Genomic DNA, 14,236 nt, shown 5'->3' on the forward strand with positions numbered 1-14,236 from the left:
TTCTTTAGTTGTAGTTTACATTTACGTGTGTGATCACTTGCTTAAGGTGTCTCCCCCACTTTGGACTACAAATTGCCCGCAAGTAGGGAACTCTGCTTTTTTCGTGCCCTGGGATCAGTATCCTTAGTTCTTGATATAGTCCTTGACACATAGTTGCCATTCAGGAAATATTTTTTTAATTAAAAATGACGGAAATGAGTAAATAAATAAGCTTCATACTTTTCTCATTTTGTATCTTCTCATTCCTGTATATATTAACATATATGTTAGTTGAGCTTGGTGTGCTTTTGAAGAGATTTTATGATCCCCTGGGGGAACCTGCTTTTGTATTTTAATATTTCTGGATCAAAAAGCTCTTCCTTTTACCAAGCTGAAATTCCTATTGCTGAAATAAAAACTCATTTAAAAAAAAATCAATTCTAATAGCTAGAAAGAATAGCTGGTCAGCATCCTTGATACAGTATTTGTTCCCTTAACAGTGGAATGCATTTTCTAACATCATCTCACTATCTTATTTTTCCTTTAATTTTGATTTTAGACCATCTTTCAGCTCAGTGAATCTTTAAGGGATATGGAATATTGACAGTTTATTCATTTATTTTTTAAGGATTTGAATTGGTATTAAGAACCCTAAGGTAGTCCTAAATGTTGTACTTCTCTGCTGACATCAGTCTTACCTTGTGGGAATGATATACTAGCAAATGCTAGCCAGCATGCTCTGAGGCTCCCTTTCTCCAGGGGGCCACTCAGAAAATAGGGACACTCCTAATTAAAATATTTTTCGTTTCTCAGATCGTCCTGGTGCTTTCTTAGCAGGAATGAGAGGAGATTCATAAGGAAATTGGAAGTCTCCTCTTCCCCACACACACAAATCGGCCATCTTTGTCCCCTTTGACAACTGATGCCCTGGCGTCCTTCTGAAAAGCTTTCAAATCATGCATCGTTTCTTCATAATGAAACCTGTGTGGCTCAAATATAGTCGGTTGAAATTCTTATGCTGCAGTAAAATACTCTAATTTAGATTCACAAAAGGATTCTATACCCTTTACTTAGGAGGGCTGTGCAATTTGCCCATAAAAAGACTGTTCAGCACCATTAGTGCATACCGTAAGTGTTCAGCGACATCATATTCATTAAACAGCACATCCTTATGCATAACCTTTTCAACCTCGAATGTGTTTTTTCCCTTTGAAGAATGACAAATGACACAGGGGTGAAGAAGCCCCCCAACCAACATTGTTGCCTTTAAGGATGAAGTTGAAAACTTTAGCTCCATCCTCTCATAGGTGAAAAAAAAAAAATCAGATTCAATCCTTTCTTACTTGAGGCAAGGCAGTCTTTTTTCTCTTAGTAGAACTAGTTCCATGGCCAAGAGGGTGACCCCTGACTTCTGAGCTTCAGAGACAGATCTTTGCACAATAGAAAAATTTTCTGAGGGTGATGAGCAGAAAATTCCTTAAATAACATTTATTAAGCACCTACTATGTCTTAGATCCTGTGCTCATCGCTGAGGGTAGAGGTGATTATAGAATATTAATACGACCCATAGATTCTAATCTTTGGTACTAAATGTCATAGGTTTCCTAGCTTGATCAGAAAGATTTGGTTAGAGAGGAGGGAAGTGTGATGAAGGGAGAGAATGAGGTAGGTAGGTCTGCTGTTTTTGTTGTTTTAAAGAGTGAACGGGAAGAGTGTGTGAGAATTTTATTGGTGGCGATAATTTTTCTTGGCAGGAGCAATGACTAAACCTAGTGATTATTCCATTGCTGCTCTGTAGTGTTCCTGCACTCACAACGACCTCCAGTTATTGTCCCAGATCTTTAAGTGCCTTAGGTAGTCCCTTACTAAATCTGTCCCACTCCCACCTTTTGCCAATTCATTCAGACTTTTCTCAAACTTGTGAGATATCGTCTCGCTTGCATTTTAGGGACACCTGAGAGCCTGGCAGAAAAAGAACGGCAGCTCTCTACCATGATTACCCAGCTGATCAGTTTACGGGAGCAGCTCCTGGCAGCGCACGATGAACAGAAAAAACTGGCAGCCTCACAAATTGAGAAACAACGGCAGCAAATGGACCTTGCTCGCCAACAGCAAGAACAGGTGAGCCCTGCAAAAGAAGCTGATGAACTGGAGATGTGGAATGTGCCAAGCTCAGCGAGTAATCACATTGATTGGTTTATTTGTCATAAGCATTCCTTAAAAAAAAAAAGAAGAAGGAAAGAAAGAAAGAAGGTTTCTGGAAATCTAGGGTCTTCAAGAATACTGAGGGGATATGTGGAGGACAAAGAAAGGCATCACAGCAACTGGGCATAACTGAAATGAGAACGTTGTTCCAGAACATTTGGATTTGATTAATCACTCAGGGATACTGAGTCACATAGGCGCCACCTGTATTCCCAGTGCAGCTTAGCCAGGAGTAAGTCCCTTCTCTCTGGGCCTTACACTTCTTATCCAGAAAAAGATGGTCCTGGTCTAGAAAAACTTTGAAGATTTTTCAGCTCACTAGTCTGGTGATTTTTTCTGACTTTAAAGCTAGGCTGACCATATATGTCTCAGTTTTCCCAGAATAGTCCTGGTTTATGACTGTTTTCCAAGGTAGTTATTAAAATCCCCCCTTCCACTTGCAGAAGTTGTCCTGGTTTGGATGATAAATTGTTTGGTCACTATTTATAGTATAGGTAAATCACCAAAAACAAATTAGCACATGACTCCTATAAGAATTTGACTTCATTGAATTAGAAGTGAGAAAGAAGAAAAAATAGCAAAGTTTAAATGTGTATCTTTTAAAAAATAGATTACTTTCTCAAATGTTTTTCCTGTCTTATAGGAGTACATTAATCTAACAACAATGATCCTATAGAGTAGTCCCTAATGCTTTAGATCAGACAGACCCAAATTAATGTGCAGTTTTTCGGAATCTGACATTATTACTGGAATTATCTTTTCAGTTAAATGTATTTTATAGGGGTATATAGAGCAATATATGCTCTGTTGATTTTAATGAGTTGTGACGTCTGGTATTTTATATGCTTGAATATTTGCCCACATGTAGGAATATGGACTCAGCCCCTAATGGAAAATAACATAAAGGAACACTGTAAAAAAATCAGAAGTTAGAATGTCATTTAGCCATCCAGAGATGACACAGTAATTAACTATTGACACTTGTGAATAAGCTAGCACAAATTAATCTTGACACATTTGCAGACGAGTGATATCTTACAGTGAACACTTTGTAATTATATTTCAAAATGAAAATTAAATGACACTTAAAACTAGGTTGTCATGCTCAATGAAGCGAGCATGTAGCTCAACCGATTGGCAAATAAAATTCAGAATTTGAGCCACATGGTGCTTATGTACCATACTTCACTGTGTCAAACCCATACGTCTAGAGTGGATGATAGTAATTGCACTGTGGTGTTTTGGATGCATTTCTATGCAGCACTTTATCATTTAGGAGGGACCATTAATATTAGATGCCTAGTGGTGTTTCACTGGTTTGCTAAGAGGAAATAAATATTCAGAGGATTCAGCATCTATACCTAGAGTTGCAGAGTGAATTGTCCATTTCTGACTTGAATGGTGACAAACAGAGTGGGCCTTTCCAACCTGATTAAATACTGGTTCCATTTTGCTTATAAAGCTTTACGGGGGAGTGGTCCCGTTTCTCAAACTGTAGTCTATGTTAGGGGCAGCTTTATTGTGACTTCCAGTATGAACCACTCACCGCCAGAAACCATAAAGCAACATTTGAGGGCAGATTGCTATTTTGTCATCTTCTGCTGAATGAAATGTAATTTAGGCCTTTGCCTCTGCTCTAGGCTAGAACATCAAAAAGACTCAGAAAGCATACAGCTGGGGGCTGATCCACACTCATTTCTACTTCTAACATTGCCCATTCTAGAATATCAGCTTTTTGAAATAGAAGAAACAGGAATAAAAAACCATAACTCTTGCCTAGAAGGCACCCCTAAACCAAGTCCTTCTAAGTGCTCTCTGGCCGTGTTTCTCTCTGGCTTCCTCGGTTGGCAGTGAGTGTATTCTCACTAAGGGGCATCCTCCTGGGCTTCAAGCTATAGCAGCTCGCTTTTGAGGCAATAAGCACCCTGATACCTAACTCATGCTGTGTAGGAAACATCATTATCCTAAAGAAACTGCTCTCCTGTGGGACAGATTCAGTCTTCAGTAGGGCTTGCATTAAGTGATTAATATGTCTTTTTATAGGCCAAATGACGTGTTAAGATGTTGAATTTGATTGTTGAACGAAGCAAGGGAATGTAAAACTTGTGTGTGGAACCTGTACTATAAAATTAACACATTACCCTCCGAAGGATGAATAGATAAATATTAAATTTTATTTGTATTTAAAAATGGTTTGTAATCACATATAACATCAACAAAAAAAATTAAGATTTTTGACTTTTTTCTGTTTTTTGGAACGCCCTTGACAATATTTGTAAGTGTTGTCAGTTCTGAAAATTTTTGTATCAGAAAAGGTTTCACCGAAGTAGACAATATTATAATAGAAAGTTCTTTCCTGTCTTTGCTTATAGATTTTACTTTTTACATCCAAATTAAGCTCTTTAGAAAAATATAGCCAGAGTTTTCCTGTCCTTCTCCTCCAAGGGTCAAATTTCAAAATTCCCGTTCTTTCCCGATGACCAGTGGAGATACAGATGAACTGCTCACAGATGTAATACGAGGGATGGTCTTCACCTACAGATAGAGATTTAAGGGCAAGCAGAGAGATGGCATCTGTTTGAAGTTTTTTTTCTTTAACTTTCCGATTCTGCCTCTCTCATTTTATACGAACTCTTTCGCATAGAAGGGCAGTAAAGCATTCTTGTAATACCAGGAGACATACCTGAGGTAATGGCAAAGGTGTAAGCATTTCATTTTAACTTAATGAAACTTTCTTTCTGATAGATTGCAAGACAACAGCAGCAACTTCTGCAACAGCAGCACAAAATTAATCTCCTGCAGCAACAGATCCAGGTCAGTGTATTTTATTACTCTCGTCTGATTATACTTAGATACTTTCCTCCATGAAAATGGAATTTAAAATGCTGCAAATGAACCCTCTCTTATAAACTGCACCAATAGGGCTGTTAGACGAGGCTGTTGTATACAATTGTGTAAGTGGACCCAGGAAATATGGACTAGGTGGTGGTCTGAGCATTCTTTTCTGATGTGATGCGTAAGCAGAATAAACCTTATTTTTCTCCTTCTGCCATTTGCCTAACACAACCTGGTGCAGACCTAATGGTTTCCAAGGAAGCATACATATGCTATTTTTATTGTCACAAACCACTTTCTGCTTTGTAGTTTACCATTTGATGGTATTTATGGGAGAAGCTTGTTTATTTACTTGTTAGGACTGTCTGATTGGGCCAATTATGAGATGAATCTTATGACCTGGGAAAAGGTTGGTAATAATTAATTTGTTCTTTAACAAATATTAACTGCATTTCTGCTAAGGTGCTGAGGGGAATATAAAGATTAGTGAATGGTTGTCTGTCTTCAAGGAGCTTATAGTCTAGAAAGTAAGAAAACTTGTTCCTGAATAATTGCAACAATTTAGAAATTCCTTTTTTGTTGTGGCAGGGTAACGATATATAGATCATAATTACAATGGCCTGGGAAGGAATTCTGATTTGTGTCATTCCTTTAGATACTGGATGGTTAATTCAACTAATAGCTTTTGAGATAGGTAAGGAAAGTAGTCTCCATTTTTGAATAGGAACATATGTGTGTGACTTCTAGAAAGCCATAGAATAAGCAACTGGTTGTTTGGTAATTAATCCTTAGGAATATTGATCACAGAGTTATATGTACCCACCACAGCCTCTTTGTTCCCTCTTGGTTGCTGTGAATATTTCTAATCACTGGGATCTGTGATGCAGCCTAGTTGGGGCAGTATATTCTGACTTATGTTATTCCTTTCCTTCAGGTTAATATTACACCTTCCCGTATTTTTAAAAAATCATTTGCATAAAGTCATAACTTACTCTAGTCTTCTACCTCATTGATGAAAGCGCGTGATTTTAACTTAATCCTTGCTTTATTTTGTTAATCATACTTAGTGTTTCAGGGAGTAGTCACTGCATTTAAAGTACCCATTTGGTGCCTGAAGAAGTGTTGTACCTAATTTGGCATTTTGTCCAGCTATCTTCTCCAGGAGGTTTTATCCAGAGTTTTTGTTATTGGTGTTTCTTAATTAGTTATGACTCTATATTCCATACTCAAATCTATATTTTTTGAGCTAAAGAGTCCAAATATAGAAGGGTTGGGAATGTCTCTGGCAATTTTGACAGTCAACCTTTACAATTAAATCTTGGAATAATTTCTCATCCTGATATCTCTTTTATGACTCATGCTGAGATCCTTAATTAAATAACTATCCAGGTGTTCCCTTGTTCTGCCCTCATTAGAATTTTTAGTATGTCTCCTACTGCTGAGGTCAAGATTTTTAGCCTGTGGCTTCCTACATTTTTCTCTAGATCCCTTTCTAAGAACTCAGTAGGTGTTAAATAACCTGATCATTTAGTTCTCTCTGTTTCTCCTTTGTAAAGCAGGAATGGAAGAAGTTCTCTGAGATGTTCCCATATCAGTTACTTATTATTAATGTTTTTACTACCTCTTTATTACTTACTTCTTTATTTATTTAGCATATATTTCGCTTTTTAGTTCAATGTTGTTTGTATTAACTGGCCATCTTAATTGATATTTGCCCGTGGTACTGAGGACCTCAGATTAATAGCAACCAAATAAATTTGGAGTATTTTTATGACATATTATTACTATTTATTGATTACATAGGATTTTATAGTTATAACTTGATAACCTGAAATTGATGTCTTTTTCAGGAAACTATAGGATATGATCTTAAAATATTATTCATCAGTTCAATTTGAGAAGATAGGAAAATATTTTTTCAAGTTTCCTAATAGAAGTTTAATTGCCTTTAAAGTTTGTGGATATTTCTCATTGTTTGAATTTTTTAAAATTGAAGCTAATCAGCACTTGATCTCAGCAGTATAAATTATAAAATCAGAGAGGGAGTCAGGGTCTCAAAGTTAGATTAACTTTAGAAACATAGGATTCTTTGTAGTAAGAATTCATATTTTTAAAAATAAGGGGAAGCCATAACCTGTATTTATAGTTCATTCTGTCTGGAGCTACTGCTTCACTGCGTATCTTGTCAGTATTTATCTTATCAGTATGAGACCATTCAAAGAATGTTTCAAATGCTGAAAAACACTTACTTCTTACACAAAACATATTCGTCTCTGACAGTTACAAAGCAGATTTTCGATATTTAGACTTTTTAGCTATTATTTTGCAACGGGAATGGGTTAACTGTATTTTCAAATATGGTTTTTGAAAAGCCATAGGCATGATCAAATTTAGGAGAGAGATTATTGTTGAGCTAATTTTAATATATTTTTTGAGCAAAATATAAGATTTAAGACATGCTTCAAACCTTTTTCTATTATGAAGAAACCATTTTTGTGAAAAGAAAACAGAACAAAGAGTAAAATAAGATGGTAAATACAAAATCTAACTTCTCTTCTGAAAGCAAATGAATACAGAGACAATTTGAACACGTTTGACCTTTTTTTTTTTCCAAATCTTAAGTCCTAGAACCTATTAGCTAACATGGTCAGCAAGATTAAGCCATGCCAATTGGCTATGGATCATGAGTATCAAGTGGTCACATTCAAGATCGTTCTTTACTTCTGGTTCAGAATGCTGACTTCTGAATTAGTGCTGCTGTTTGGGAATTTGCAAGTTGTAATAGAAAGAAAGAGAAGAGTATCTAACCTCTTGTAATGACCACACACAAACACATCTGGGCCTATTATAATAGCAACAAATGAAAACATGAATGATTTGCACAAATTGAAAAGCAAGATTTTTCATTAGAGATAGGAAAAGGCATGATTAAGATAGTATTGTAAAAGTCCTCAAGCTTATTTTACTTGCAATCATTCAAAACTTATATGTGCAGTTAAAAATAATTTCATTTATATATTTTTCTTCCTTGAATATAATTTTTAACATAATTTTGCTTTGGCAAATCCTACCTAAATTTTTAAAGAGTTACTTTTAAGACCATATAAGCCATGTTGAAAAAATGAGATAGATGATTTTGTAAACTAATGTTTTTATACTTTTGATGTCAGTTTTTATCATTTAAAAAAATACGGTTAATAACTTTAAATCATTATTAAAATGATTTAATATTAACAGATATTTTAGGCGGTTGTTTGCTTAATGAATTTAAATCCCTTTCTTTGTGCTTTGGGGAAAATGGTGATTCCTCTAATTTGTTACATATTAAGTAATTCCCCTGACATGGAGCCCAGAAAAAGTTAGACATTTTTGATATTTCCAGGACAGAAATAGCACAGTTTTTATCAAGTCTCTGGAAAGCAAAACTAATAGATCATGGAATATGGGTCCTTGGAGTTGGGAATGTTGATCCTTATCCTGTGATTTCAAAGGACAGATAACAGCATCACTAATTTCATTCTCCTTCTCCCACCCACTGCATTGTGGTATCTTAGCCAATCCTTTGAAGCATTTTATTTGTGAGAGTTATGTTGACTAGTAAACAAAAGTCATTTTTAATCCATTGAATATATTGAAGCATATTTTTAGTATTTTATTCAACTATTAAATATGTCTAGTCAAAGCAAAACAGAAAATATTTTATAAATCCTGATTTCTTGATCCATCATATATTTATTCATCTAACCTCATTTGACCATCTCATGGTTTTTGAATCTAGAGAAAATATTCTTCATGGACACAGCATACTGCATTCTTTGGTTTCAATAGCATGTCAATAAGAACACATTTAACAATGGCATTTTGTTGCTAGAACTTAATCTTTGCAAGAGAATTCAGCTCATTGAAATATCTCTGCGAGAAATGTACTTTTCCAGACATGAATAGTATTATCCAATAATTCATGTCTCTTCAGACCCTGATTTTAGACTTATTCAAGTGGCTTGTATTGTGTGATACGTAGGCAGTGTCCTCTCCTCACATCACTGGCTGAACATCATTGATCTCTTAAGAATGGACTGGCTGATTGAGATTTTGTTTGGGCATTTGGCTTCCTGGGCCAGGGCCAATGATTTTGTCAGTTCATACATGTACACCTTTTTGGGTATAATTGTGAAACTTGAAATTCTTAGCTCTTTGTTAATCTTTATGATTAATGTACAATATTCATCGCCCTCCCCTCACCATTTGATACGTGTTAGATGGCAAACTCAATCTGTGGAAGGCTTGCACTAAATGCCATTGCTGCTGCTTTGCAGATACTCTGTCTGATCTGAAAACTTTGTCTTTTAAATGCTGTAATGCATACTGCTTGTTTACAAAACCACGTTTGTATCTTCACTGAAGTTTCATTCTGTTCTTGAATATATGAGTATTTTTCATACGTAACGTGTTCTATTTTGCTTGTAGAATATTCCTGGGCGCTATTCTTTTATTTTGTGTGTCACTGTGTGTTAGTCATGTGGTAGAGTGCCATTAAATGTGTGTTCTCCTTTCTTCCTCTCTGGTAACCAGAGAGATATTAATATTGTAAGCAAGGAGGTGATTGTTCTTAAACCATTAAACAGAATAATTTGAGATGTACTCGCACCTTTCAAGGAGATAAACCTTGCCTTTTGTTTCCTTCAATATGATTAACTATAGGCATTTCAGGTATCTGCTGAGTAGAATAAGGACTACCTTTTTATGTGAAGTAGTTGTCTAAAGATCAGAAATAATTACTTTGTACATTAGCCTTCATGGCCTACATGACCTGGTTAATTAATTTTTTGCTAGGATAATAATAATAGATATATATTTGAAGATATGCTTCATCATTAAGTATCTAATTGACCTCTAATTTTAAGAGCTGGACCTTGCATTTATTGTCTTTTGGAAATGGCTGGAGCAGCCAACAAAAAGACTGAGCAAAGTCAGGAGTCTGTCAGTCTCACTAGTCCCTCTGTCTTATGTTGTATCTCTTTGTTAATTGTATTTAGCATTGATAAACAAAAAGCAATTACAGTGCTCCTGTTTGGGCTCTAGCAAATAGTCCTTTTTTGTGTGTTATTGATCAGGTAACAGACCTCCTTCCAACAGCCTCTGAACAGGACCAAATAAACCATTGAAAGTAATTTGATACTTCTATTGGCACTGTACGTGTATCTGATACTCTCTTGCAGTGAAATGAGGGTTATAAACAAAGCTTAGAAGTCTAGGATTAGCCCCCAGCTTCAGCAAGCCCTTAAAATATTTCGTAATTCTATCTTCAATCATGAATTAGCCTGGAAAACAGACCCTCTCTCCTCTCTCTCTTTCTCTGCTGTATGCTGGTTTAATTGCCCACAGGCAGGCTGTTGTGATCTTCTTTGGAAGTTTAAAACCAAGATAAAAATGCAAATCTAATTATTTCTTTTATGTAATCTAATTAACTTTTTAAGTAATGATAGATGCTCTGTAGCCTACTTCAAACATTTTAATAATGAAGTTTCTGAATTGTAAAGAATAGGTAAAGCTGCTATAATTCGTGAATATCAAGGGCCTTAACAGCTAAAAATCTGAATTCTTACTGTGGATTAGAAACTGTGTGTTAGTTAATCAGGCTAGACTATTTATTAAAGTTGGAGTGGATCTAGAAATAAGAAGAGGTGATACCTGACCAGATCCTCTCAGCTACTATATGGAATTATTATCAGCTTGCTATCTGTTTTCTAAACGTGGCCTTATGGCAAAGACCTCATTCAGCAGACCAGAAGCTGAAGGGGAATCTCAGTGCTTGTCAGGCACTATCCTTGAGTTCCCCCAACCCCACCTAGGTGACCTCCCTGCTCTGTCTTACCTCTCAGACTCCCCTTCCCAGCTCTCTCTCAAACCAGCAATTCTAAAAATTCAGGGAAACCAAAGTGTCTGCTTCTTTCTGGGATTAATGAAAGTGGGAGTGTGTCTTACCTTTTCAGAGGCAGGAGGGTATGGAGCAGAGTGGGCAGATGACCAGGTGGTGCCAGCATGTGACGTTACATAACGTTGAAGCAATCCCCCAGGGAAAGAGCCTCTCTTCTATTTTTTTTCTTGATCTCTCTGATTACATTGAGGGCTCAGTTTAGTGTTAGTCTTTAATACCTTTCTAGGATGTGCTAATCTCTCTTTGTTGGCGAGAGGGAGAGGTTGTCTTAGACTCAGAGCCTTGTAGGCATAGTGTTTAGCTAGAATTTGTGTAAAATAAAACATTTTCATGGTTATCTTCTATTTATGACTAGAATTTTAGTTTTCTATTTGAGGTAGTGAAATAAAGTTTCTTTTTGACATAAATACATTTAGGCCAAAAACAAGTCAATTTAAATAAAACCTTAAACAAATAATAATTGGGTACTTGGATATGGCAAAATTATGAAGGTAGTTCTTTAATGATGGAATTTTGGGAAGCCCCTGAAAGAGTGCCACACTAAGAGGTATTAAATGTTCTGCCTCTACCCCACTTAAACTTTCACAGAATATTAAACTTGGAAACATCATCTCGAGGTCCTCGTGATTCTCACTCACTGATGGGAGGGAGTGTGGGGAGCTGTTCCTATTAGACAACAATATAGTGAGTTTATTATTAAGCTATACTTAAAAATAACCCCGAGATTATCTTTTTTCTGCTTTCTTTGGAATTAAAATACCCTTTCTTTTTATGAAATAAAGGTGATAATACAGGGTATGTGCATTGTTTCTTTGTTTTCCAGTAGTTTTATTTGGCGAAATAAAAAGTTCCCAAATATATGTAAGTCCCCACTTTTGTTTTTCTTTGAAATTTCTTTGGAAGTCTTTCTCTAGTCCAAATCCTTTACTTTACACAAGGAAACTGAGGCACAGACCACATCCTTGTCCAAGCTTACAAAGCTGAATATTGTCAGAGCCATGCGTAGAGCCTAACGTTCTTGACTCCTAGTCTAGTACTATTTCCAACCTTCCAGGTTGTGATTCGATTTTCCCTTTCTATGACTTGAATAAATCTCAGTGCACTTTAGTTTACTAGTATGTAAAACGTGGATAATAATATCTAACATCCAAAATCTCATTACGTTCTCTTTATCCTTAAATGGAAAAAAAAGTGAAGATTTGCCATTAGAATCAGTTTATATTCCAGAACTATTACAACTGTGGGTTCATACCCACAAGGAAAGAGATAAAAAGAACATAATTTGAATCTTTTTGTAATGTAGTATGAAATGTACTTCTGGCTGAGTGACTGTTTTGGTATTTACATATGAACTTCTTAGATAGTTAATTATGTTACTTTCTGGAGGTGTAAAGTAATATGTCTCTATGTTGAGGGTCAGTCACTTTTAATGTTAATACCTTTTTTACAGCTACCTTCCCCGGACAAAAGTGAGCAGTGAGTCACAGTATGTGATGCCTGTGGTTCTCAACCTTGGTTGCACTTTGTTATCACTTTTAAAAATACTGATGCAGGGGTCTCATCCTACACATTCTGATTTAATTGGTCTCGGGTACAGTCCCAGATGGGCACTGTTAAGAGCTCTCTAGATGATTCTGAGGGCAATCAGGATTGAAAAATACTCCTCTATACAGTATAATTCAGATTAAATGATTAAATGTGAACTCTAAGTTGTTTGGACTATCGATTAACTTGTCTATTATCTGTCTATCTGTCTATGTGTCTATCTATCTATTGATAGATAGATAGACTGAGGGTTGACATAGCTTAAACATATGATTCTTGAGCAGCTGAAATATACTTTTGACTTTTCACAGCTATTTTATGTAATAGCTAGAAAGCTTATAATGGATCATGACTTAAACAATTTTAATAAATTTAGTTAGTTTTCTAATAATTTGATTTTTATTTATATGTGAATATACTGGCAAGACAGGAATGTGTTGATATCAGAAGATTTATGCCTTTGGGAGAAGGTATTTAAAAATGAAGCATAGTCTTTCTTAATAAGACAAAAACTTTCAGAAAATGAATTCTCAGATGCCATTTAACTTCTACTATCTAAACAGAATGAATTTTGACCCAGGACATCTACCTGTTATTTTTTTATTGTGTGTTTTTAAAAAATTTTCTGTGAAATTGACTGCGTCTTGTCAAATATGAAGAATGTATGACTCTGAATGCACTTTTAGATTTCTACTATAGGTAGAAGGTAGAAAGAATAAAATGCGTTGCATCAGAGTGTGTGTAATTTAGAATTTTTGTAGAACCAGCACAGGTATTGGGGACAAATAAATCAAGATTTAAATTCTAGTTCTGCTCCTTATTAGCTCTGAGATCTGTTTTGCTACTTACTAGCTGCAAGACAAGTTAAGTAATATCTCTGAGCCTGTATTTCCTAACTCCTAAAAGGTGGATAATGATAGTAGCTTAGTAGTTGTGGGATTAGAGATCATCATATAAAGCCCCTAGTAAATGCTCAATGCACAATATCTATTACTGTCATTATTGTTGTTGTCCTTGTATATTAGCTATAGGAGTAATTGCAGAGTCCTTAGTGGAGAAACATACAGGTACATGTATTGTATCTGCATATATAAGCATGTTTTCATCTATATATATGCATGGTTAGAACCCACAAATTAGTGATGTGAATATAGGATAATCAACATGGATGCACTATAGTCAATTATTAGCACCATGATAATCTAGAGGAAAAGAAAGAGCAACAATTTTCTCTGGCTGCCAAATGAGAGCTATTTCAGTTGTCAGTGAGAGGAGAGTAACGTTTGTCAGGCACTCAGAAATGGTTGGTGGAGAATTAGACAGAGCTGCCTGGAGATTGTCTAAAAGGGAGCATGGCATTTTATTCTGGAAAACAGGGTCAAATTCTCACCTTTCACGCTAAAAAGGGCTTTTCTATTAGATCAATAGTGCTTGTGAAGTTAAAGGGATAGTAAATGAACTTTTCCAATTTATTTTATAGCTTTTTTTAAAAAACACAGATGAAGTTATGTGATGTAGTTGCACAAAATGCAGAAGTCTTTCTTGTTTAAAATAAAGTTGTTCACATAAATCTTATGTATGCCATCTCCTGTAAGTCAAGCATTTGCCCGGCTTTTGTGAATTATGTCTATACTTAGAATTTAAGAAGTTAAACAGTATGCATACCAGACTTGAGAGATGGGAAATAAAAATTGATATACTGTGTGACACTTGATATAGCACAGGGAAATATCT

The 14,236-nt window shown here is 35.6% G+C and overlaps 1 protein-coding gene across 28 annotated transcripts in view; it reads left to right on the forward strand.

Moving 5' to 3' along the window:
- The window catches only part of SOX6 (SRY-box transcription factor 6), a 572,550-nt gene that overhangs the window by 372,939 nt on the left and 185,375 nt on the right, over positions 1–14,236 (forward strand). For all 28 annotated transcript variants that reach the window (XM_046637752.1, XM_046637768.1, XM_046637749.1 and 25 more), the window contains 2 exons: positions 1,928–2,100; positions 4,930–4,998. In XM_046637752.1, coding sequence (XP_046493708.1) covers positions 1,928–2,100; positions 4,930–4,998 — 242 coding nt within the window. The remainder of the gene's footprint in view (positions 1–1,927; positions 2,101–4,929; positions 4,999–14,236) is intronic.

The sequence above is a fragment of the Equus quagga genome, chromosome 14, assembly GCF_021613505.1.
Source record: "Equus quagga isolate Etosha38 chromosome 14, UCLA_HA_Equagga_1.0, whole genome shotgun sequence".
In the NCBI taxonomy this organism is placed as follows: domain Eukaryota; kingdom Metazoa; phylum Chordata; class Mammalia; order Perissodactyla; family Equidae; genus Equus; species Equus quagga.